General features: G+C 42.0%; 3 protein-coding genes across 3 annotated transcripts; 1 reads left to right on the top strand and 2 right to left on the bottom strand.

The window, feature by feature from the left end:
- Window positions 1-983: 983 nt before the first annotated feature.
- Window positions 984-5,184, bottom strand: ccl44 (chemokine (C-C motif) ligand 44). The gene is made up of 5 exons (XM_071533501.1): window positions 4,951-5,184; window positions 3,431-3,560; window positions 2,510-2,657; window positions 2,207-2,285; window positions 984-2,090 (listed from the first exon to the last, which is right to left on the bottom strand). The coding sequence occupies exons 1-4, from the start codon at window positions 5,012-5,014 to the stop codon at window positions 2,247-2,249; spliced, it is 381 nt and encodes a 126-aa protein (XP_071389602.1). The 5' UTR covers window positions 5,015-5,184; the 3' UTR covers window positions 984-2,090; window positions 2,207-2,246.
- A 6,440-nt stretch (window positions 5,185-11,624) lies between these two features.
- On the bottom strand, window positions 11,625-14,683 carry pole4 (polymerase (DNA-directed), epsilon 4, accessory subunit). The gene is made up of 4 exons (XM_071533541.1): window positions 14,342-14,683; window positions 13,598-13,682; window positions 13,192-13,233; window positions 11,625-11,919 (listed from the first exon to the last, which is right to left on the bottom strand). The coding sequence occupies exons 1-4, from the start codon at window positions 14,588-14,590 to the stop codon at window positions 11,906-11,908; spliced, it is 390 nt and encodes a 129-aa protein (XP_071389642.1). The 5' UTR covers window positions 14,591-14,683; the 3' UTR covers window positions 11,625-11,905.
- On the top strand, window positions 14,675-20,235 carry LOC139656029 (serine/threonine-protein kinase NIM1). The gene is made up of 4 exons (XM_071533508.1): window positions 14,675-14,774; window positions 17,266-17,568; window positions 19,004-19,272; window positions 19,483-20,235. Exons 1-4 carry the CDS (start codon window positions 14,675-14,677, stop codon window positions 20,233-20,235), a joined length of 1,425 nt encoding a protein of 474 aa, XP_071389609.1.
- The last annotated feature ends 421 nt before the right edge of the window (window positions 20,236-20,656 follow it).

The following is a 20,656-nucleotide window of genomic DNA, read 5'->3' as shown; positions in this document are numbered from 1 at the left end:
GGAGAGAATGGCTACCCCTGGTGGAGGATAGTCTTTATAGTCCAGGTGTTGTGCAGACTTTGGTCAAATATTATTTGCAAATAAGTCTTTGTGCTTGTTTTAACCTGCCTGTAATAGCCAATAGATGAGGTTTACTATATCAAAACCATAAAGGGGGATAAGCTGTCAATCATGGAAAAGAATACTAAATTGACTTTCAGTGCTTTTCTGTGATTGCCTAAACCTTCTGGCACTCATTGCAGCGTCCTGTATTGCAAACCGAATAATATTTATTATTTGCAAATAGTGTTTGAGCCAGGTCCCACTCAGTGATGCACTCCAAATCCACCCAGAAAATGATATCTTTTTCCGGTCTGTACAGCTTTGCAAATTGCAGTCAAGTGGGGTGCAAACTGTTTGAAGTGCTTGATAAACAGTGCTGCAGTTTCCGAGAAGAAGCGTTTTAAACCGCCCATCACCTCAGAGTGGAGGCTCAAGCCGCTGTTCCTGAACATCAAACACCCGCTGCCCAGGTTAGGTAAATAGACACAGCCAGACGAAGGCCTCTACACTACATTATGCTTTATTCCGGTCCAGCGTTTCTTAATCTCGAGGTCAGAAACCACAATGAGTCCCGGAACTGTCTCTAGTGCATTCCCACGGGACAAAAGTGCTGTTAGTGTGTTTTCATTCGCCAAACTCCCAAAGTTAACACTAAATTTACTCACTTTGGGTCTCAGGCTGAAAAGGTTTAGGAACCTCTGCACTAACCTGTAACTGTAAACTGTAGGATACCGCAGTCTGAAACAATAGTTGTAAAGAGAGTAATCTATTGTGGGCCAAATAATGTGAGAATTCAGTGTTCATTGCATGCACATGTATATGTAAATGCACATGTAAATGCACATGCAAATCCAGACACACTCACACACAAGCGCACCCAGATCCCACATTTTACAATGATCCTCGAGTGAAAAACAGACAACAAAGCAGTTAAAGTCATTATTTCAGATTAATTTATAAAATAGTTCACTTGAGATACTGTGTTTTTAACATACAGTGCATTCTTCTACAATACATCGGTGTTTCAGACACAATTGAGCCCTCTAAGTTTTAACAGCCTTGACAGGTGGTGAATTTCAGCATAAATACTTTGGCATAGTTTAGTGACAGACTGTCAATGTAAAAGACAAAATTCAACTGCTAATAGATATTAAAACCTCTGATAGATGCCTGAGGGCCTCATTTACAAAGATTGACTCGGGTTTCATACTGAGTTTCAGTGTACAAACAGTCTATATACAGAGTGAACAAAATATCAGGAACACTTTCTCTGTCCATGTCACACAGGTTCGGTGAATCCAGGTGAAATCTACAGTATTATATATTGATTTATATTGATTCCACCTGTTAAACACACTAGATCATGGGGGAGAGATATAGATGAAAGGGAGGACACAGGTTGAAGAAGGACTGGATTGTGCAAAAGGGGGTGCAAATGAAATAGAAAGGTGTTCCCAATATTTTGCACACTCAGTGCACTGTGACAAAACCCAATCTACTGTACTGTGTACGGTGTCCTTACACATTACTGAAGGTATACAAGTCACAAAAAAGCATATATCTCGCTGATATACAATATTAATATCACTGAAAACTGCTCATTTGAATTTATCTTTTTATCAATCACAACTTTCACGTTGATTTTGACCATTTTGATAAACAAGGCCCTTGCTGGCCTACTTTGGGTTTTTGGCACAATATGTAACAGATCAGCCACTAGTAGCAGTAGTTGTAGGAAGAGACACTTCAAGGCAGACCTGGGCAAATAGTAGATGGAGCCATTTCAAATCACTGAAAACATCTTATTGTAAACGCTCGATTTAACTTATCTTACAAGTAATACTCCTCTTTTGAGGCTGTCCCAGCCATGTGTTTGGAGATATTTCAAGCATGCTTCATGTGTAAATATCTGAAGCCATTTAAATATGTATTGCTGCCCAGGTCTGGTCCCAGGGAGACAGGTAGGGTAGATAGAGAGACACAAGACGACTGGAGAGTCAGCAAGCTCCGCCGTGTTAAGATGACAAGCCGCTGAAAGTTTACTTGGCCTGTAAAAGAGTGGGAAGAATGTAAACTGCTGGGTCACAGGCACATACACGTATTATTGTTCCAGATTATTAGATACAAAACTTACATGAGTATCGACATAGTCACAGAGCCTTACCTATGACTATGAGTATTCCTCCCTCCTTGCTGGTGCTCCCTCATTCCACATGGAGAGCTGCCCAGTTGTCTTTCTTGTCCTGATGAACATAAAAATAAATCTATAAATGTCTCATGTAATTTGGAACTGTGTCATGGAAAAAAACCTCCCTGTCAATCTCAAATAAGCACTCGCTCATTACTGCGTGATACCAGCAGACACAACAGATCACATCATTTGACTTGATTTGGTTTGATTTGACTCGAGTGCCTTGCTCGAGGGCACGGCGGTCATGTGACTGTAAAGACAGAGCAGCTGCCTGACCTCTGACATGACGGGCAGGTTGTCGTGAGGAAGCAGCCACATGGTTCTGTGGGCCTTGGTTCTCTGTCTCTGCAGGAGCTTCCTCAGTAACCTCTTCACCTTCCGGTCTCTGGGGTCCGCGCATTTCACCGCCTTCTTAGTGTAAAGACTATAAATCAAGAACACAAACACAACACATCACACACAGCACAGGGTGATGCCTCTATAAACACAAGGAGAAAAGGAAAGAAAACCCAAATTTGTATCTATATGGTCGCATAGAGCAACAAAAATGTCTGGCAGGGGAGCAAGGCCTCGGAGAATTTTAACCAAATGGAATCATATTGAAGAGAGACTAAGATGAAATAGGCAACACTAGTTGCCAATTGCAATTCAGTGAAATTTAGGTATTTTCTCTGGTAGAGAAGCGAAAGCAAATGTCATCAATTTCATATCCTGCTTTCAAGGATTGAGTTAAGTTGACCTCCAGACAAATAGGTGGGGAACCACTGATATAGAAGACCAAAGGAAAGTGTTGCATCTCTAACCATTTCGTCTTCTTAATAACTGGGCCACATTAAAAAAAGCAACCTCCTCATTCCCCAGAAACAACAGATTTCTCTGACCTACTGAAAAAAAAAAAATACGCATTGCAATGCAGCATGGTTTACTTAACTAAACCCTGCTGTTCTGAGTGACTGACTGACTGACTGCAGCAGAGTTCAGCTGGCTTGGAAGGTATTTTCTGATGGCTTGTTATTCCCACATATTTCCTTCCTCACTTCCCTGGCAATTACAGCTCAGAGCCCTGCCATAACAACATGACCTGGATAGATGACAATGCCTCTCAGCCCGGCTCTGCCCTCTAACGAGAGGCATATTTTCCATGTCTGCAGATCGCTGTGCTCTTTAGCTCCGGGAGTGGATAGTTGAAATACTTGCATGATGGCTTGTATACTGCAGTCGGGCCCCTCCGTCTGCACCTCAAACCGCAGCACATCTTTGGTGCGCACCTTGCCCTGCGAGTACAACATACAGCACTGGACATCCCGCTGCATCTGCACCCCTTTACCTAGGAAAAACAGAGAGGGAGAGAAGAGAGTGTGTGTGTGTGTGTGTGGGGGGGGGAGTTGGAGAGAAAGTCAAGGAAAGGACGTATGAAAAGAAATCAGGGATGTGTGTGTGTGTGTGTGTGTGTGTGTGAAAGAGAGAGAGAGAGAGACGTGAAAATGCCAGCAAAACAAAGCAAGACAGAGTGAGGCGGGGGGGGAATAAGACTGAAATTCCCTGTTGTGAAAGTCCTCTGATCATGTTCAGCTACTGTTAATTATTGGCTTATTGCATTCCAGTTCACATTATTGATTTTATTTAACCTTTATTCCACCAGGTTGTCTCATTTATATTAAAAAACCTTCAAGAAAGTCCTGGATGATAAAGCAGCATCATAACAACATAAAAGTTACAGAGAAACAGCAAATAACATTGTACATGAGAAAAATATTATTCAAATCACATACAGTAAGTGCAGCATCCATATTTACTGTATGTTGTTGCAGCTATTATGCATAGAGAGACAATACACTACACTGAAAATGAATAATTTCCAATGCATTGTACTGAAGCCAGTTTTCTGATGTTAGCACAGGCTGAAAGGGAATGTTTTGGCAGCTTTTGTTGACAGCAAAATGTTATCTGTTCTGCAGAGTGCAGACTACTGTACACACCCCCTAGTTACACACACACGCACACACACACACACACGCACACACACACACACACACACACACACACACAAACACACACATATGCATACACATACAGGCACACAAAAGAATGTCAGAGGAATAAGAACCACATCCCATCATGCTGCAAAACACACGACCATGCCAGCGAAACGAGAGCGAGAGAAAGTGAGAGAAAGAGAGAGAGAGAGAGAAAGAAAGAGTGTGTGTGTGTGTGTGGAGGGTGTGCCATCATGGCTTTCCATCCAACGCAATTGTGTAAACAAAACAAAGTGCGATAGAAGCAGCAGGAGCGACTACAGCAGTGAAACAGGACAGCGCTGCTTTGTTATGCCACAGATGGTGTTGGATCTTGTCCTCTGACACATCGCAGCACTTCCAGCAGTCACATTTCAAATAGATAAATAGATGAGATACACCATCGTCAGACAGGCTGAGCTGTGACACAGTTGCTGTCTATTTGTGTTCAGTGTTGTGTGATTTCAGACGCTCGTCCTCCTGCGTTCTGCCCCTCTGTTTACATCCATGCCTGCCTTGCTGCTGCTGCTGCTGCTGCTACTGCTGCTATCCCTCTTTCCCTCTTCTCTCCTTTTTCTTTCTTCGCCATCGCTCCCTCGCTACACTGCCCACCTGCAGGGTGCATACAAGCCACACACACACACACACACACAGAGATACACACACACACACACACACACAGCAAGTGCGGTTGTGACCTACCTTCCACAGATGCCAGGAGAATAACAGTCAGAGAAATAACAGTCAACATCTGCAGCACGAACATGATGAGGCTGGCAGAGAGGAGAGGAGGAGAGGAGAGGAGAGGAGAGGAGGATAATCTACTCTGTCACCTCTCCCTCTATGGCTGCCTCTCTTATATTACTCCCTCCCTCTCTCTCTTTATACCTCCCTCCCCACCTCACTCTCACTCACTCACTTCCACTCTACCTCTCTTTTTCTATCTCACCGTTTTTCCCTCCCTCCCTCTCTCTATTTATCCACTTTCAGTCATTCTCGCTTTCGCCCAAACTCCCTCTCTCTCTCTCTCTCTCTCTTTCTCTCTTCCTCCTTCCTCTCACTCCTCACACCGCTCTCTGTCTCCCTCCATCTCTCTCATCTCATTCCATCTCTCTTTTTCTCCCCTTCCTGCCTCTACACTCAGGATACAAAAGATTAGGCACGCCTTCCTAATATTGTTGCATCCCTTTTGGCACCTTCCATGTCTCATTTATCTCAAGGCTTCAAAATCCTCGTTCACCCTATCTCCCTCTCCTGAGTGAAATGGATTTAATGGGTGAAATCAATCAGGGATCATAGCTTTCTTATTGATTCCCATGATCAATCCTAATAGTTGGTATATTTCATTTCCAAATAACATTCAATAACCCTGATTTACGGCTGTATAATGCAGTCATGGAAACTCTGCTACCTACAGTAGGTGTGTCTGACTCCATCAGACTGCAGCAGAGTTATGACTCCCAAACAATATGTCAAACATATCTAGAAACTGTGATACAGATACACATTGATATTGAATGTTAAATGTATATATGCAGAGTGATATGTACAGTGTGTAGCATATGCCTTTTATTGTCCCTTTGCATCATGTTCAGGTGTTCTACTATATCAGTGTGCTGTGATACTATGTATGATTTCAATGTCTTTGCACCAATACCACTAAGGTAAACCTGTAAATCTGTTATAATTGACAAATAAAGTGATTCTGATGTTCTGAAATATGTCCTTAATATGTTGTTAGATGTCTGTCCATGAATCAGGAAAAAACAGTTACTTGGTTTCCATAGCTGAACACCACAAGAATACGCTGCAGGCTCTATCTGAGAGTCAGGCATCAACAACAGCCATTAAAGAGAGGCTTGAGCAGAGCCAGCAGCAGGACCTGATTACCGAGAGAAACCAGAGGAATTGTTGTACATCTGGTTCAACATACCGGTCCTTTGAACCAGCCTTGTGCTGGTGAAAAATGCCAAACACAGATGCCAAAGTCGGGCGGTGCCAACAACTACGGTATGTGAGATGATCGATAGGCCTGATTAGGTATGACATATACATGTGGCCACATCATGGTACTGACACATTCTCTGTTTTTGTGTAACATTCAAAATTCATAACTATTGTTATTAATAAAGAGATAAATGAGTTTGTATGTGTGTGTGTCCATGTGTGTCTGCTCTGGTAGGTCTGACAGTCATTAGAAGCCAACTGATGAAGCCAACTATTATTTAGATGCTAATACACAGACAACAGTTGCCCAGGGAGTTGCTCAGCAGCGTCGCTCTACTCACACATCTTGTGGCCAGGAAACATTTGATTGATCCCGTGTCTCCCTTTGTTGTCTGTTGTTTGGAGCGTTGCTCATCCACATTGCCTAAAAAATTGCCTTAAAGGAAAAATCCATTTCCGATACTCTTACACTGTTAGATATCATCATCATTTGTTATGTTCACTGTATTCAAGGAGTTATTTGTTGTAGTGTTGTAATTTACTTTTCTGGTGAATCCACTTTGCCTCATCTACTTCTACTTCGTGAGTGATTTCCTACATTTCCCAGAATGCCTTTCAACAACCAAACAAGGGGTGTGAACTTGTTGCTTTCAATTAAAGGTGGGCATATGGGCATGTAAATACACCTAGCTAGCCAACTAGTTTGTGAACATTGCTGTGTGTCTATCATTGCGGCAGTGCTCCTTACTCAAAATGCAACATGTCTTGTGGCTGCACTGCATTCTGGACTATTGAGGCCTCTGTCAATGGAGAAATTGGTCTCTCTCCCTCTTCTACAATGGATTTCTCCCTGTATGATTGTTGCACGTCGGTGCAAAATACTGAGTCTAGTAAAAAGCTCTCACTCTTTAATTCTAAGGGACTGACACCAAAACCTGAAAATTACAGTGAAGGTTTAGACAGCTGAAACTTTTTCTGCTATCAAACTTTGTAGCTGGCCTGGAAACATCTTGACCTGACATGACATTGTCTATTTTTGGCCAGTTATATTGCAGGAACAAGGAAAATCAAACCACCAAACAATAAAATGGGCCCAAAAAAATGCAAGTTACATCGCCAATAGATGTTTTTTAGCAGTGTGTACAGACTCACAAATCTCTCTCTCAATAAACCTGCTGGTATTCCATTATATAAGCCTGCAGAAACGATGTGGGAAAAAATGCTATAAAAATGTTTGACCACGGTTACATAAATTCTCAGCAAAATTAAAAACCAACGTTATGAAATACAATATGAGACATCACACCTCATTAGGCTAAGTACTTTGGACATACCTTGGGAAATACCAGAAAGTAGACAGATGCAATGCTTAAACCGTGAGTCACCGTTCTTGCAAAGCAGCACGCAAAAGGCTAAATAAGGGTCATCACTAATGTGCTATGGGCATGTAAGAAGCACATTTTAATGGGGCAGAACAATGTGACAGGACCTTGGACCTCGCCTGTCCAGGTTCCTACGGTGCAACAGACTTCCCCATTGACCAAATTATTCTTGGGCTATCGAAATGAGCTTGGTGGGAAAACTGAGAAATATTCAGACGACAAGGCAACACTGTAATCCCCTATCTGACTCTGTGCATACATACCTGAGCCCTGGAAGTGAAAATATGCAGTCTGTGTACTGAGGGGGTGAGGTTGGGGGAAAAAAAGTAAGTGTGTGTGTGTGTGTGTGTGTGAGAGAGAGAGAGGGAGAGGGAGAGAGAGGGAGAGAGAGAGAGGGAGAGAGAGGGATGGGGAAGGGGAGGGGGGGTTAAGTGTTCAAGAATTTGACCTAAGAAATCAGGTTGGAATCTCTCAGCTGCAAAAACATACCTTCCACATGACTACAGGTCCGCTTGTGAGCCAAATACATTTTCTGCATATCTATACAGCAATTAAAACATCTCTCGTCAAAAGTACACAGACTCACAAACATGCAAATCAATCCAAAAAAAACAAAAAAAAAAACAGCTGCAGCAATGGAGGGAGGAGAAAGTGGGGGAGGGGATGATGTGTATTAATTCAGAGGACAGAGCGGTGTTCCTCTCCCAGGGGGTGGAGAGCCGGAGATGTGCGGGACGATACCGCGGCCCCCTGGAGACGTTGGAGGGCCTGGCTCTCTCCGCTGGACACGCAGGCTGGGAGAGCTTACCTAAAAGGGATTTCCAAGGGATGAGATGCAGGGGGCAATTCTTCATCTGATTTTTTTTTTGTTTTTTTTTCGTTTAGAGACAAGGCACACAATTAAGTGTACGACACACATAGCAAGCTGTATGGAATGCAATTCGGAGCGCAGAGTTGATGCACAGCGTATCCGTTGTATTGGTGATTGAATTTTTTTTTTTGTCTGTCTGTTCCCACGCTGAAGAGATGAAAACGTTCTGGAGATGATTTATAAAAACGTTCTTATGCACATTTTTTTGTGCTTACAATCAAATCCAAGCCAAAGCTGTGATTTACATCAAGTTATCTTCATGTCAGAATCAGTGGTTTATAAAGATTTGACAAAGATTTTTAGAGATTTGACAAAGATCAGATTTTCTGTGATTTATCAAAAGCTAAAACTATTTCCCATCGTTACTGAAGGTATGAATGTTTATCGACTCTGTTTCTATCAGATTTTTTGACATGATTGTGCAATGAAATCTAGGATAAAAGTCAAATAACATTTTCTAAATGAGGCCCCTGGAGCCAGGTTTATTCTCCCAGCATGCCATTCTTCCATTCTTCCTATAAATGAGGACCATCAATCCAGCCAGTCCTTGATTCAAGGTTCATGTTCTGTTCCGGACAGGAGGAGGGTCTGAACTCTCTCTTACTTCACATGAGATTTCCTTAATGGAATGTCTTTATTGACTGTGGAAATAAAATTATGTCCATTCCTGCAACATGTTGTGATTATATTTTATTAGAAGAGAGAGGTACTCCGTGTTCCCCTCTGCCAGTCAGGCATTCCTCTGCAGGGAGTTGACTGGCGCTCTTCTGGAACCAAACATCTGTGCTTCTCACAGCTCTGTTTCATTACTCACCGAAACACTAAACCCAGAAAATCAGCTTAAACACACTAAAGCATTTATTTTGAAAATCCCCATTGCAAAAACTCAAGGGGTCTCGACTGTGCCGAGAGTGTGAAACTGAACACTTTTGAGGAGTGGATGTGTTTAACAAATGCTGCCAGAAAGAACAACACACATCTCCGTCTGGGGAGATTCTAATACATTCCTAATGCAAACTCTAAACTCCATGTGATTTTCTCAGTGTCACAGAGAAGTCACCGTGGGAGAGCTGCAAGGCGTTTAACCCGTCCACTGCTCCGGTGTTGCACGTGTGTCTCCGACTGAGTACGACTGTGACAGCAAAACCGTACATTAAAACAAAGAAAAGGGATTACAGTAAAAATGGGAAAATGAAATTAGTGTCAGATACAGCGTGTGATGTCTACTGAAGCAACATGGCAGCAATATCCCACACACAGAAAAATAAAGGTGCGAACCGGAACCGAAAATGGTTCTGCAGTGTGATGCCAGAGAAGAACCATTTCTGGTTCAACAAAGAACCTTTCAAGACCATTATATGGTTCTTTTGGGATACTTAGTTATTGGATGGTGGGTGATGGCATAAATGTGGAAAATAACCAAACCCCTCCATAGTATAGATTGTGCAATTGCAAATGAAGCTATACAAGGGCAGATGAACAAAAACACAATGCAGGTGTCTAAGTAAAGGAGTGCAGAAATGGTTCTTTAAAGAACCTTGGTCTGAAAGGTTCTTTGTGGAACCAGAAATGGTTCCTCTATGGCATCACTCCGAAGAAGCATTTTTGTCACCTTTATTTTTCTGTGTGCATATCCATCTTTGTGCCATTTTTCCTGTGTCCAGTGTCTCCACATATCCATAACATCTGCCACACTAGTCTACTCTTAACATTATTATGATCTTAATTACTATGAATATATTATTCCAATTTTCATAATTGTGTTTGATCTCTTATCTTAAGCTCCTTGTATTGCAATCTTGCATGAAAGATACTATATAAATAAAGTTTGATTGATTGATCGAACACAGGAATGCTGACTGAATACAGGCACAGCGATTCTGAATGAGGAAAACACAAAGCATATAAAAACACTGCTATCTTTTCAACCCAGCCTTGATTTCCTTCAGGTTTCTAAACTGGCACAGTGGAGGGGACCACCAGCATGGGCAGCCTCCCTGGCATGAGTGTCTGCCCCGGCCTGAGCCTCCCTGATCTACTCCAAATCTCCTATTATTCTTTCTTGATTATTGACCTGCAGCACCAACAATCCATGTTTGGCTGATGGAGGCAGCAAAACAAACAGGGGAGAATGGCATGAGGGTGGATTTTTTATTTAAACTAAGCCTCCAGACAGAGATCCAGAACAGTAGTTCTCAAGTAGTTTTGCACCAGGACCCAAATTTGACCTTGTTCAACCTCATATGTCTACATAGGAGGATCTTTATTGAATCGTCCTTCAGGAGAAAACCAAAAAATGTTCAGGCCTCAGCCAGAGCATCCTAGGTTTGAAAAATGATTTATATGTTGAAAATCAGGCAGTTAAAATCCTATTCAGAGTTCTAGGCTCCAAAACACCTGCCTGACATGATACTGCATTGCCCTCATACCTGATGATGGTGAAATGTCAGGGTCTGACACTAGGGAAGGAAAAGCTACTCATCAGTTAAAAATAAGGCCTTGGAGCTCTGTGATGGTGCCTTTCCTCTGAGAAGCTACGTATTCTGTGTACAAAGCTTTTCATGTCTTCTGATAATCTAATAAAGAGTCTCTTTGGCTCGCCAACCCAGTTCCATAAAACTCCAGATTAATTTATTCTAGTGGCTGAGTGTGGGTGTCTGTCTCTGAACATTGTGCTGCAACACTTAGCTGAACCAAAATTATGTCAAATATAAACTAGTGCACTTTTGTGACTGGGGAAAATGGAGAGAGCTCGTGAATTTGTATTCTGACAGTGATCATATAGTTTAACAGATTTGTTTCAAGATGGCAGAGACAACTTCTACATATTTGCCTTATTCAAAAAAATATTAATTGAACACAGTTTGATTTAAAAGAAATCTCTTTGATTGAATTTACTTGTAATTGCATGCAGGATTGGAAAACCTACTGCTTCTAATGTCTATGCCCAAAAAAGTGGTTGGGATTTTCATTGTATACAAGTAAGGACCCTAGACAAATTAACATTGATGGTAATTTATAGCATAAATTAATATGTAAAATATGCATAAATTTGTAAAACTGCCAGTGTAAACATGGAACTCCAATTGGTAAAAATAACTTAAAACAATTTAAAAATTCAAGATTTTCAAATTGATTACACTGTGCTAATGCAAGATTAAAATGGCTGAAATTCATAGTTTCAAACTCAAATTTATTTCATCATACAGTAGTGTCACAAATATTTACAAAAAAATGGTAGACTCTATGCATAGTACAAGACTAACCACCACTGACGTCTCAACAGGTTAAGTATGAAAAATCTTGATGGCACATTATACAAAAGAAGCATTTACAAATGCTCGAGAATCTGACTTAGAAAAGTGCCAGAAAGTTCCACAATAAATCATGTCCTTGTAATGGAAAATTTCTCTGATGGTTGCAAATATTCAATGTTCCTCCTCTCCTGAAGCGGCATTTAATCCAGTGTTCCTTCAGGGAAAATAAACAAGAGGAAGAAGAATTATTACAAACAATATTTTACTACATTTTGCAGTCAGAACTGCCTTCATCTGCTACGTACATTACCTATAAAAGCATTTACTGTATTTGGATAGGACTTTTCTTAAAAGGTACAAAGTGCTGTAAAAGAAAACATTCAGCTATAATAAAAGGGAAGATTTGCACTACTGGCTCCATGAAGGCTTACACAGCTACAAGCTAGTACAAGGCACAATGTACTATAAAGATTTTATTTTTAGTTGCATCACACAGGCTTGAATGTCATGCATGATACATAAGATAACAAGCACTACACACACAGAATCTCCTCTAGATTTATTTGACTTGGTAAATAAATGTGTCCGAATCTACTGAAATAGGACTGGCCGGAGAAAACAATGACAAGAATACAACCACTAGCTGCAATTATGGGTTTCAAGCCCTAATGGTTTTGGCAATGTAAAGGATTTAAGGCCGTCAGGAGCCTGGAGCTGTATGGGAACGGTCAAATGACTAAGACTATGGCAAAAACAACAAATTACACAGTGGCATGGACATCCATCCAGACATACTGTGACAGTCATAACACACAGTATATGCATCCATTGCTGCCATTGGTTTAACATTAAAAGTGGAGGCGGCTGCTCATTGGATATATCTATTGGATAATCTAAATATTAGGAAATTATTATTGCATTCTCCGTTTTGATTACAATTATTCTTTTGTTTGGCTGCATTATTCAATAATGACCCTTTTATTTTAAAATGCAACGAGAAATAAAATTCAGCAAGGAACATATCCAACGTTTTGATGCAAGGATAAACCTTTTGTATGATGTACTACCTAAAAGTAATTGTAAAAAACTGAAAGAAAACAACAACAAAAAACTCAAAATTCAAAAATTCAAAACAGCAGAAAATCCATCATGACGGACATGGATGGTCCAATTGGCAAAGTTGTAAGGTGTAAGCTGAATATGTGTATGGAGTTTCATGTAAATCAGACTTATGGTTTGGGAATTAAGAGCTTTTAAAGCGCCACCATGAGGCCATTTGGAGTCAGATTTTATACAGACATATAAATAACCACTATTTATCATTTGGCAAAATTTCAGTCTCCATCAAGCACCATCTCACAGGAAACATGGGAGGACCATATAAACCAGCGTAAAAAACAAAACATTTATAGAGCTTGACCCTATTAACAGACTGAAGTGCAGTAAATGGACAATTTATGATTCTTTATGTCTAGACAAAGCTTACCTTCAAGAAAAGCAAACTCATCTATGGCCTCTATTGCATTGTCTGTATTGGCAGAAGAAAAGAAGAGGAACATGTTTTGATTAAGACAGAACAGCAGAGTTTGTGAAAGTCAAAACTGATTAACAGGCTTTCTACCTGCACAGTGGATTCATATAGAGAGAGCTGGGTTCATGAATAGCATCAGTTCATCGACCTTTCATATTGGCATACATATGAATCACACACACACACACACACACACACACACACACACACACACACACAGTATATCAACCTTAGTGTACAATAATATATGTTTCTGAGAGACTTTAGCATTAACATGAGCTGTACAGGAATAGCCTAAACCTTTTTCTCAAGTCATGTAGGCTACAACACATTTACAAGTTCCTTGCTTTACAACACTTACCTAAGTCTTTCCTTTGTAAAGTTTTTCTCTTTCCTTGCTGGGCATACACCAGGGCATCTTTGGCAATCATCTCAACAAACAACTCCTGGAAGACAGAAAAGCAGGGCACACAAAGTTTATATTGTACTCATCAGGTCCAACATTGGATTTGTGTTAAGACATTTTAGGAAATCCTCCTTCCTCCAGGGTTAGGGTTGATGTTACTTAGACATCAAATTCAAGGACTTTTCATTTACTTTTAAGGTCTTGATTGGTGAAATTCAAGGTCTCAAACTTGGCATGTTTCATGGAAAGACATTGAATTGGTAAAAATTAGACATCACAGAGGCCTCTTTTTTCTGATCCAGTCAATAACTCATGAAGTCATTCATTTTAAAACTGCTGCTATATCAACACGAATCTCCATCACCGGGTTTTCCTCAGGTTGTGAAGTGCTGATGCTTTGCCAGAGAGCTGTTGATGGAATTAAAATTTAAAGAAGTACTTCCAAGACCATCCATCCATTCATTTTCTAAATCATTTTATTTTTCTCAAATCCACAAACTTTCAGGGAGTTTCAAGGCCCGGTGTTGTCCCAGGCTGGACCATCATCAGCTGAGTTAACCTGGGCTTTGGTTGAAGCTGGATGGAGTAAAACCCTACAAGCCACATAGCCAGTTTGCTAGCGTTAGCAAGCCGAGCTAAAGCCAGCAGCAGATGTAAACATTTAGCTTTTTTTCTTGTGGAACTTTGTCCATAACTTACCGTGGCTTTAGCGATGATGAATACGGACTCTTGGCTAGCGAGTGACACGTCTGGATCAGTCTTCATGAGCGCCTTGATGCGAGCCAGCGGCAGCTTGGACAGACGGTTGTGGGTAACGGCAGTAACGGGCCCCGTTGGCTGGCTGCTCTCCTCCTCCGCCTCGTTCCCTCGGCTTTCCTCCTCACTCACGCACCGGTCAGGCTCGGTTTCCGTGGGGGTGACAGGCGCCGCCGCCACCGTAGCTGCCATTCTCCGGTTCGTAAACAAACGAGATGTTAAAAACCCCGCAGCTTGTCAGTCTACATATCACGACATCAACATCAGCGCGCCAGCATGTGCTTCCTCCTGTCCAGAGAGGGGCGCGCTCTGATTCGTCAGCCCGGCAGGCACGTGCCCCGCCCCTTCCTCTCCCGCCAACTGTTCCGCGTCGGCGGTTGGTGAGATTGCAAAGCAGGCGCTGACGATTGGCTACAATTTAACGCCAATCAAAGTACCTTGCTTCTGACGCGAGGGCCAGTGGGGATGTTCAAGACGTCTAAAAGTGGCAAACGTTAACAAGGCATCAATATGACTGTCTAATACCAAGGAGGTTAATACATCCATGATATGTACAGGTCAATGTCAATCAAAGTATCTGTCTAACAGTTACATTTGCCAGACAATTTGCAGATGTTGCATAATTCTACAAATTTGAAACTCATCATTTTCATTTAATTTAATTTAATTTTAATCACAGTTAATTTCATATAATGAATCCTATATCATTTTAAACATTATTTATTTTTTCATTTTGGTAACTGGGTTTCATCTGAGACATGAAAAGTGTGTATTTCAAAAGTGTGTATGCAGCACTTCCATGGTTTTTGTCTGTGTCAGAGATCCTAATGGTATTAGTACATTCTGTTAATAGGATTGCCAGAGGCAGCGTGAGGTGTTCTTTAGTCCTCTGACGCGCCATTCACATGTTCGGTCACAGTCAGCTACTAGGAACCTGAAGAAGAGACATGAAGGATCCGCAGTTCACAGGTAAATCTAAAATCTATCTGTTTAAAAACTGGTATTGGGCAAGAACTGTTGGACAAGAGTCTTTGACACAGATTGACAGTTTGGCACAATTTGTTCTTGTTTTTATTTTGCCTAGTTATGGGGGAGTAGATTGGAAATCTTTTGTCACTTTGTGCTGTTTTGTAGTAGAGTGTGTAGAAAATATTGTTAACACAAAGAAATTTCCCCCCGGGGATTACTACTTACCTACCTACCTACCATTTCCATAGCCTAAAATGTGGTGTTCTGTTCAATCAGTAAAATTGCTGTGATTTTTTCTTGTGCATGTACGGAAGAGGATTAGGGCCACATGTGAAAAATTTATTTGAGTTCTGAGTTTAAAGTCAGAATTCTGAGAATAAAGTCAGAATTCTGACTTTAAACTCAGAACTCAAATAAATTTTTCACATGTGGCCCTAATCCTCTTCCGTATGCATGAGATGGAAAGGTTATATATAAAAAAGAAGAAGCAGTCAGGCAGAGAGGTTTTAAAGGGCACATACCTCTCATTTGAGTTAATTATTTTATCAAATGTGTTTTATAAAGTTTATAAGTCTCTAATAGGCCCACTGTATTACTTTCAAGTTCTCTCAACTGTTGAATTTATTGAATTGACACCTGACCTTCTCACATGTGTAATGGTCTACAAAAAAAAACAAAAAACAACCTGTACCTGCATGTGATGCTACAATTATATTTGTGTACCGCATCTTTAAAACTAAGCTGACAGCTCTATTAAATCTTGTTCTTCCAGTCACCCAGTTAGCACATCCTCCACTCAGTACAGTAAAAATAGCCTTCTGCATGCAGAACTAACCCACTAATACTGTGTCTAAAAGCAGCGCAGTAATCCTGGCTGACGGTGACACTGTTGGCAGAAGATCTGCGACTTTGATTAGTCTGCACAAGGTCTATCATGAGCTAAATTGAATCCCCATTGAAGAGGAAGAAGTGTACGGATTACACTGTTGATCTACATAAATTTAATATCAAAGTTAGCTCTGTTATTGACCATGGACTGGTTTATTTAACTCATGAATCACCTCTCCACACATGCCACAGTTATATATGCCCTAATAGCCTAACAGACCTACACAGAGCTCAAGACTGTCACCATGTGACATAATGGATGGACGGTCTGATCCTATTGCCTTGTTACAGTGCATCCTCTTTGATGTACAGTATATGTTGTAATATGTTGGAACACTAATCAGCTGTTTCCTGTGTGAATAACACATCATGGGTAAGGTTTATATAGAGGGATTCATTCAAAAATAAAAATAAATAGTGTTACTTATACATTAGTCAGTATTTAAAGGTAGATATCCCCTAAGTGTCTGCAGGACGAGGATATAAGATTTGGTAAATGTATATGTGAATGAATTTAAATTCTATATCAACAGTCATTATTTGCTTCCTGGCTTGCTTTTCCTAATTAGGAGCAGTGATGTGGATAGTTTTCACCCAGAGAGAGAGAGAGATGCCCCACTGCCAGACTTAAACTCTGTGACGCATAAAATGCAGGTTAAAGTTAGGTCTACAGTAAAGGGAGCCAGACGTTTTGTCACAGGACAAAGTCAACATGGAGATTAATGGAGGTCAATCTCATTACCACTGTCCCATAGGGGGAACAGTCACCCTCCAGTCTGCACATTTAGCTCTAGCCTAGTTCAGGAGTCCTTGCACTAAGTCAACAATCCAATACTGAACACATAACCATAACACAAAGGTTTCTGGCTGACATTTCCCCCAATTAAAGTGATGTCAACAGTGCATATTACTATATAAACAGGAAACAGCATTTTTACCCTGATGTCTGAGTGAATATTGTGCAATCTGCTTTCGAATTCTTGAATTGTTTCCTAAATTTTTTTTTTAAGCCATCAAGACAAGACTATGGTCAAAGCAGAGAGAGAGCAAAAAACCCAAAGCTGAGGCTCCTCCGGTGGACAGGACAGTCAAACCTCCGCCTCCCGCTGCCGCCCGTGCCATCCCGCAGCTGAGCGAGGCAGAGAGAATGAGGCAGACGCCGTTCGAGAGGGTCGTCTACGACATGGCCCACAACGAGCGGGTGGTCAATGACCTGATGCTGGGGCGGAGGATTGGCTTCTATGAGCTACGGGGGGAGATAGGGGAGGGCAACTTCTCTAACGTCAGGCTGGGCATCCACGCCTTGACGAAAGGTGAGGAACTGGGAGCTGTGTGTAGCAGGGTTGGGACCGTTCATGAATTGACTGGAGAATGAAGTCAGTTCCTGGAGTTGGAATTGGAATTGGAATTGGAATTGGAATTGGAATGTCACCCAGCTCTAAGGAAACAGAATTGGAATTGAATTTGAATGACAGGAAACTGAATTGAATTGAATTCCATTAAATTGAATTCCATTAAAGTCAAGGTTGTCTTGACTTGTTAACAATCAAATAAAAGACAGTAAAAGTGAACAATAAAAGACAACAAATCAAATACTCTCAGTCATAATGAATGTATTACAATTACATGTTATGCATCAAATACCACATGAAAGGTTCTTTTAACATTTTATGATATTGAGTATTGATAATATATAACACCAATCTAACACAATCTCAGATATGTGGAAAGAAAAAAAAAAATCACAAAATTTCATTGAATTAAATTAAACTCCCTGAAATTCCAATTCAGTTCCAATTCTGTTTCTGTAGTTTTTTTTTTGTTTTTTTCTAATTCCAATTCCAATTCAACTGAGGAATTGGAATTAGAAAAAAAAACTACAGAAACAGAATTGGTTCATTCATGAATTGACCCCCCTGGTGCTTATATTGGGTCATCCAGTTTTATGTCCCTCATTCATTCACTCATCCATTCATACATTTTTCCTATCTTTCTTTGAACGTTTCCATCTGAAACTGATTCTTCCTGTGTGGTTCACTCTGTTTGTGTCTACCTGTCTAACGTGACATACTGATCATTCCCCACTGATCACTCCTGGCTTCCCAGAGTTTAGCCTTTCCTGCTAAGCACACGCTGTGACTCTGGGGGGGGAGGGAGGGAGGGGGGGGGGGGGGAATTTAGGTTGAGGTGAATAATAACAGTCATGCCAGTGGACATGGGGTGGTCGCCTCAATAAGCCTTTCTGATCGCCCCAGATCCTCCCCACCCCCTGCTGAGAATTCATGCCATGTTTTGCAGTATCTCCTCTTTAATTTCTATTGAGATGCCTTTAGGGAAATGGCACACGACAGAGAGAGTGTTTTTATATGTGTATTTGTGTGTGTGTGTGTGTGTGTGTGTGCGTGTGTGTGTGTGTTGTGCCCACTAACTCACGTGTGCGTATGTGTGCGTGAGTGTGTGTGCACTGTTTGTGCGTTCGTGTTTGCAGGGGGGGATATTTGTTCTTAGCCACATTTTTGTCATACCTTAAATAATACTGCTTCAATCTTCCAATTAAATTAGACCAGTTGTGTAATTGCTTCCTGCCTTCTCCTCGTTATGTAGCATTGGAATCTATCTCCCTCTTTTCTCATGTGTTTAAACCTCTACAGTATATCTCTCTATCCTTATTTTGACCTTTAACCTTTCTCAGCACCCCTCTAAATCCATCCTCCTGACCTCTGTGCTTCCTCTCCTCTCCTGTTTCAGAGAGAGTAGCTGTCAAAGTCATGGACAAGCAGCGTCTGGACAAGAGGAGCCGGTCCCTGTACTCCTCAGAGATCAGCTGCATGGAGAAGCTGTGCCACCCGAACGTGGTGCGGCTGTACGAGGTGATGGAGACCACTAAGAAGCTGTATCTGGTGATGGAGTACGGCAGCGGGGGAGACCTGTTCTCTCGTATCACCACCAGGGGGAAGCTCACCGACCTGGAGGGCAAGCTGATCTTTGCTCAGGTCGCCTCTGCTGTTAAACACATGGTGAGCTCCAATCAACTATGAATATTCTCATTTCCATCAATAAAAGGCTTATGCGGGGCTGATTGTGAAACATTTTTTATTGACTTGACCTCATATCATCAAGCAATTTTTTGCAGGCTCTAACAGTTCTTTCCTCAAATATTCCTTAAACTATTGTTAACTAATAAATAATTTTGTGAGATTTTTTCCACCATTTTTGTGCTATTTCAGCATGACACTAACATCATCCACCGAGACCTAAAGGCAGAGAACATCTTCTACACCACCAGCTACTGCATCAAGGTGGGCGACTTCGGCTTCAGCAGAGAGAGCGGCCCCACCGAGGTCCTCACCAACTTCTGCGGCTCGCCACCGTACGCTGCTCCTGAGCTCTTCACGGAAAACGGCTACATCGGGCGCTACTCGGACATCTGGGCGATGGGCATCCTCCTGTTCTTCATGGTGACGGGCACCATGCCTTTTCACGCCGAGAACCTGGGGCGGCTGAAGCGCTGCATCCTGCAAGGGGCCTACAGTATCCCCGCCTACGTGAACGATCAGTGCCAGCTGGTCATTAAGGGCATGCTGCGCCCCGTGCCTGCTGACCGCTCCTCGCTCAGCCAGATCATGACCAGCAGCTGGCTGAAGGGGATCGAGTACCCGTGCCCGCACACCTTGTTGCCCCTCACCCCGGCCCACTTCGCCCAGGCCTCCCAGGCTCTGTGTGTGGAGGAGCAAGAAGTGAAGAGTTTGCTGTCGGACCTGGGTATCTTGGCGGTCCATTTGCAGAACAATCCTTGCGCAGACTGTAGGAGCCCACTGACGGGGGCCTACCGCATCCTCCTGCACCGGGTCCAAAAGAGGCGGTCGGTGGAGGCGGTAGGTTACTCAGCGGTTCACCCTGATGAGTACAGGGCCCCGAAGAACTGGACTGCAGCAGCTCTGGACAAACACAACCCCTCTGCTGTCTGCGCTATACTATAGTGTGTGTGTGTGTGTGTGTGTGTGTGTGTGTCGGGGGGGGGACTTTGAACACAGGTTGGACTTGCTTCGGTAGTGGCCCCACAGCTACTTTACAACATACACACAAATGTGCACATATGATTTCCCGCTCTCATTCTTTCACTTGCTCACACACTCACTCGCTCAGGAAGCCGTTGTGTTGAAATACATGATAAATACATACATTGAAAATGCTGCATAGCGCCATCCGGTGCTGAAAAGAAAGAATTCACAGTGTGTTGGACAATGTGGATCTGGCAGGTTGGAAGGTTAATGTCAGAGTTGGAGGCGTTCCCCTCCTCTCTCCGTTCCTCTGTCCTAGTCTGTCACAGCTTACAGACTAGGGCACATCTCTCTTAAGTAATTAGCTGTGGCTTTCTGTGCTGATTACATCACCAGCTAT

This window comes from Centroberyx affinis, unplaced genomic scaffold, assembly GCF_046629955.1.
Source record: "Centroberyx affinis isolate AG114_WGS23_722 - 3 ecotype Tasmania unplaced genomic scaffold, CSIRO-AGI_Caff_v1 ptg002373l_1, whole genome shotgun sequence".
Classification (NCBI taxonomy): Eukaryota; Metazoa; Chordata; class Actinopteri; order Beryciformes; family Berycidae; genus Centroberyx; species Centroberyx affinis.
The sequence above is the reverse complement of the archived record's forward strand: the minus strand, read 5'-3'. Positions and strand labels throughout refer to the sequence as shown.

Bases quoted from the DNA above. Each gene is read 5' to 3' on its own strand.
- pole4 (XM_071533541.1), bottom strand. From the start codon at position 14,590: ATGGCAGCTACGGTGGCGGCGGCGCCTGTCACCCCCACGGAAACCGAG. The intron at 13,683-14,341 runs GTAAGTTATGGA...TCTGTCTTCCAG, and splicing joins TCATCATCGCTAAAGCCACG to GAGTTGTTTGTTGAGATGAT. The intron at 13,234-13,597 runs GTAAGTGTTGTA...CTGCCAATACAG, and splicing joins TTTACAAAGGAAAGACTTAG to ACAATGCAATAGAGGCCATA.
- ccl44 (XM_071533501.1), bottom strand. From the start codon at position 5,014: ATGTTCGTGCTGCAGATGTTGACTGTTATTTCTCTGACTGTTATTCTC. The intron at 3,561-4,950 runs GTAGGTCACAAC...TGTTTTTCCTAG, and splicing joins TCTCCTGGCATCTGTGGAAG to GTAAAGGGGTGCAGATGCAG. The intron at 2,658-3,430 runs GCAAGTATTTCA...CTTGATTTATAG, and splicing joins TGCAGTATACAAGCCATCAT to TCTTTACACTAAGAAGGCGG.
- LOC139656029 (XM_071533508.1), top strand. From the start codon at position 14,675: ATGTGCTTCCTCCTGTCCAGAGAGGGGCGCGCTCTGATTCGTCAGCCC. The intron at 14,775-17,265 runs GTTGGTGAGATT...TTTTTTTTTAAG, and splicing joins CCAACTGTTCCGCGTCGGCG to CCATCAAGACAAGACTATGG. The intron at 17,569-19,003 runs GTGAGGAACTGG...CTCCTGTTTCAG, and splicing joins CATCCACGCCTTGACGAAAG to AGAGAGTAGCTGTCAAAGTC.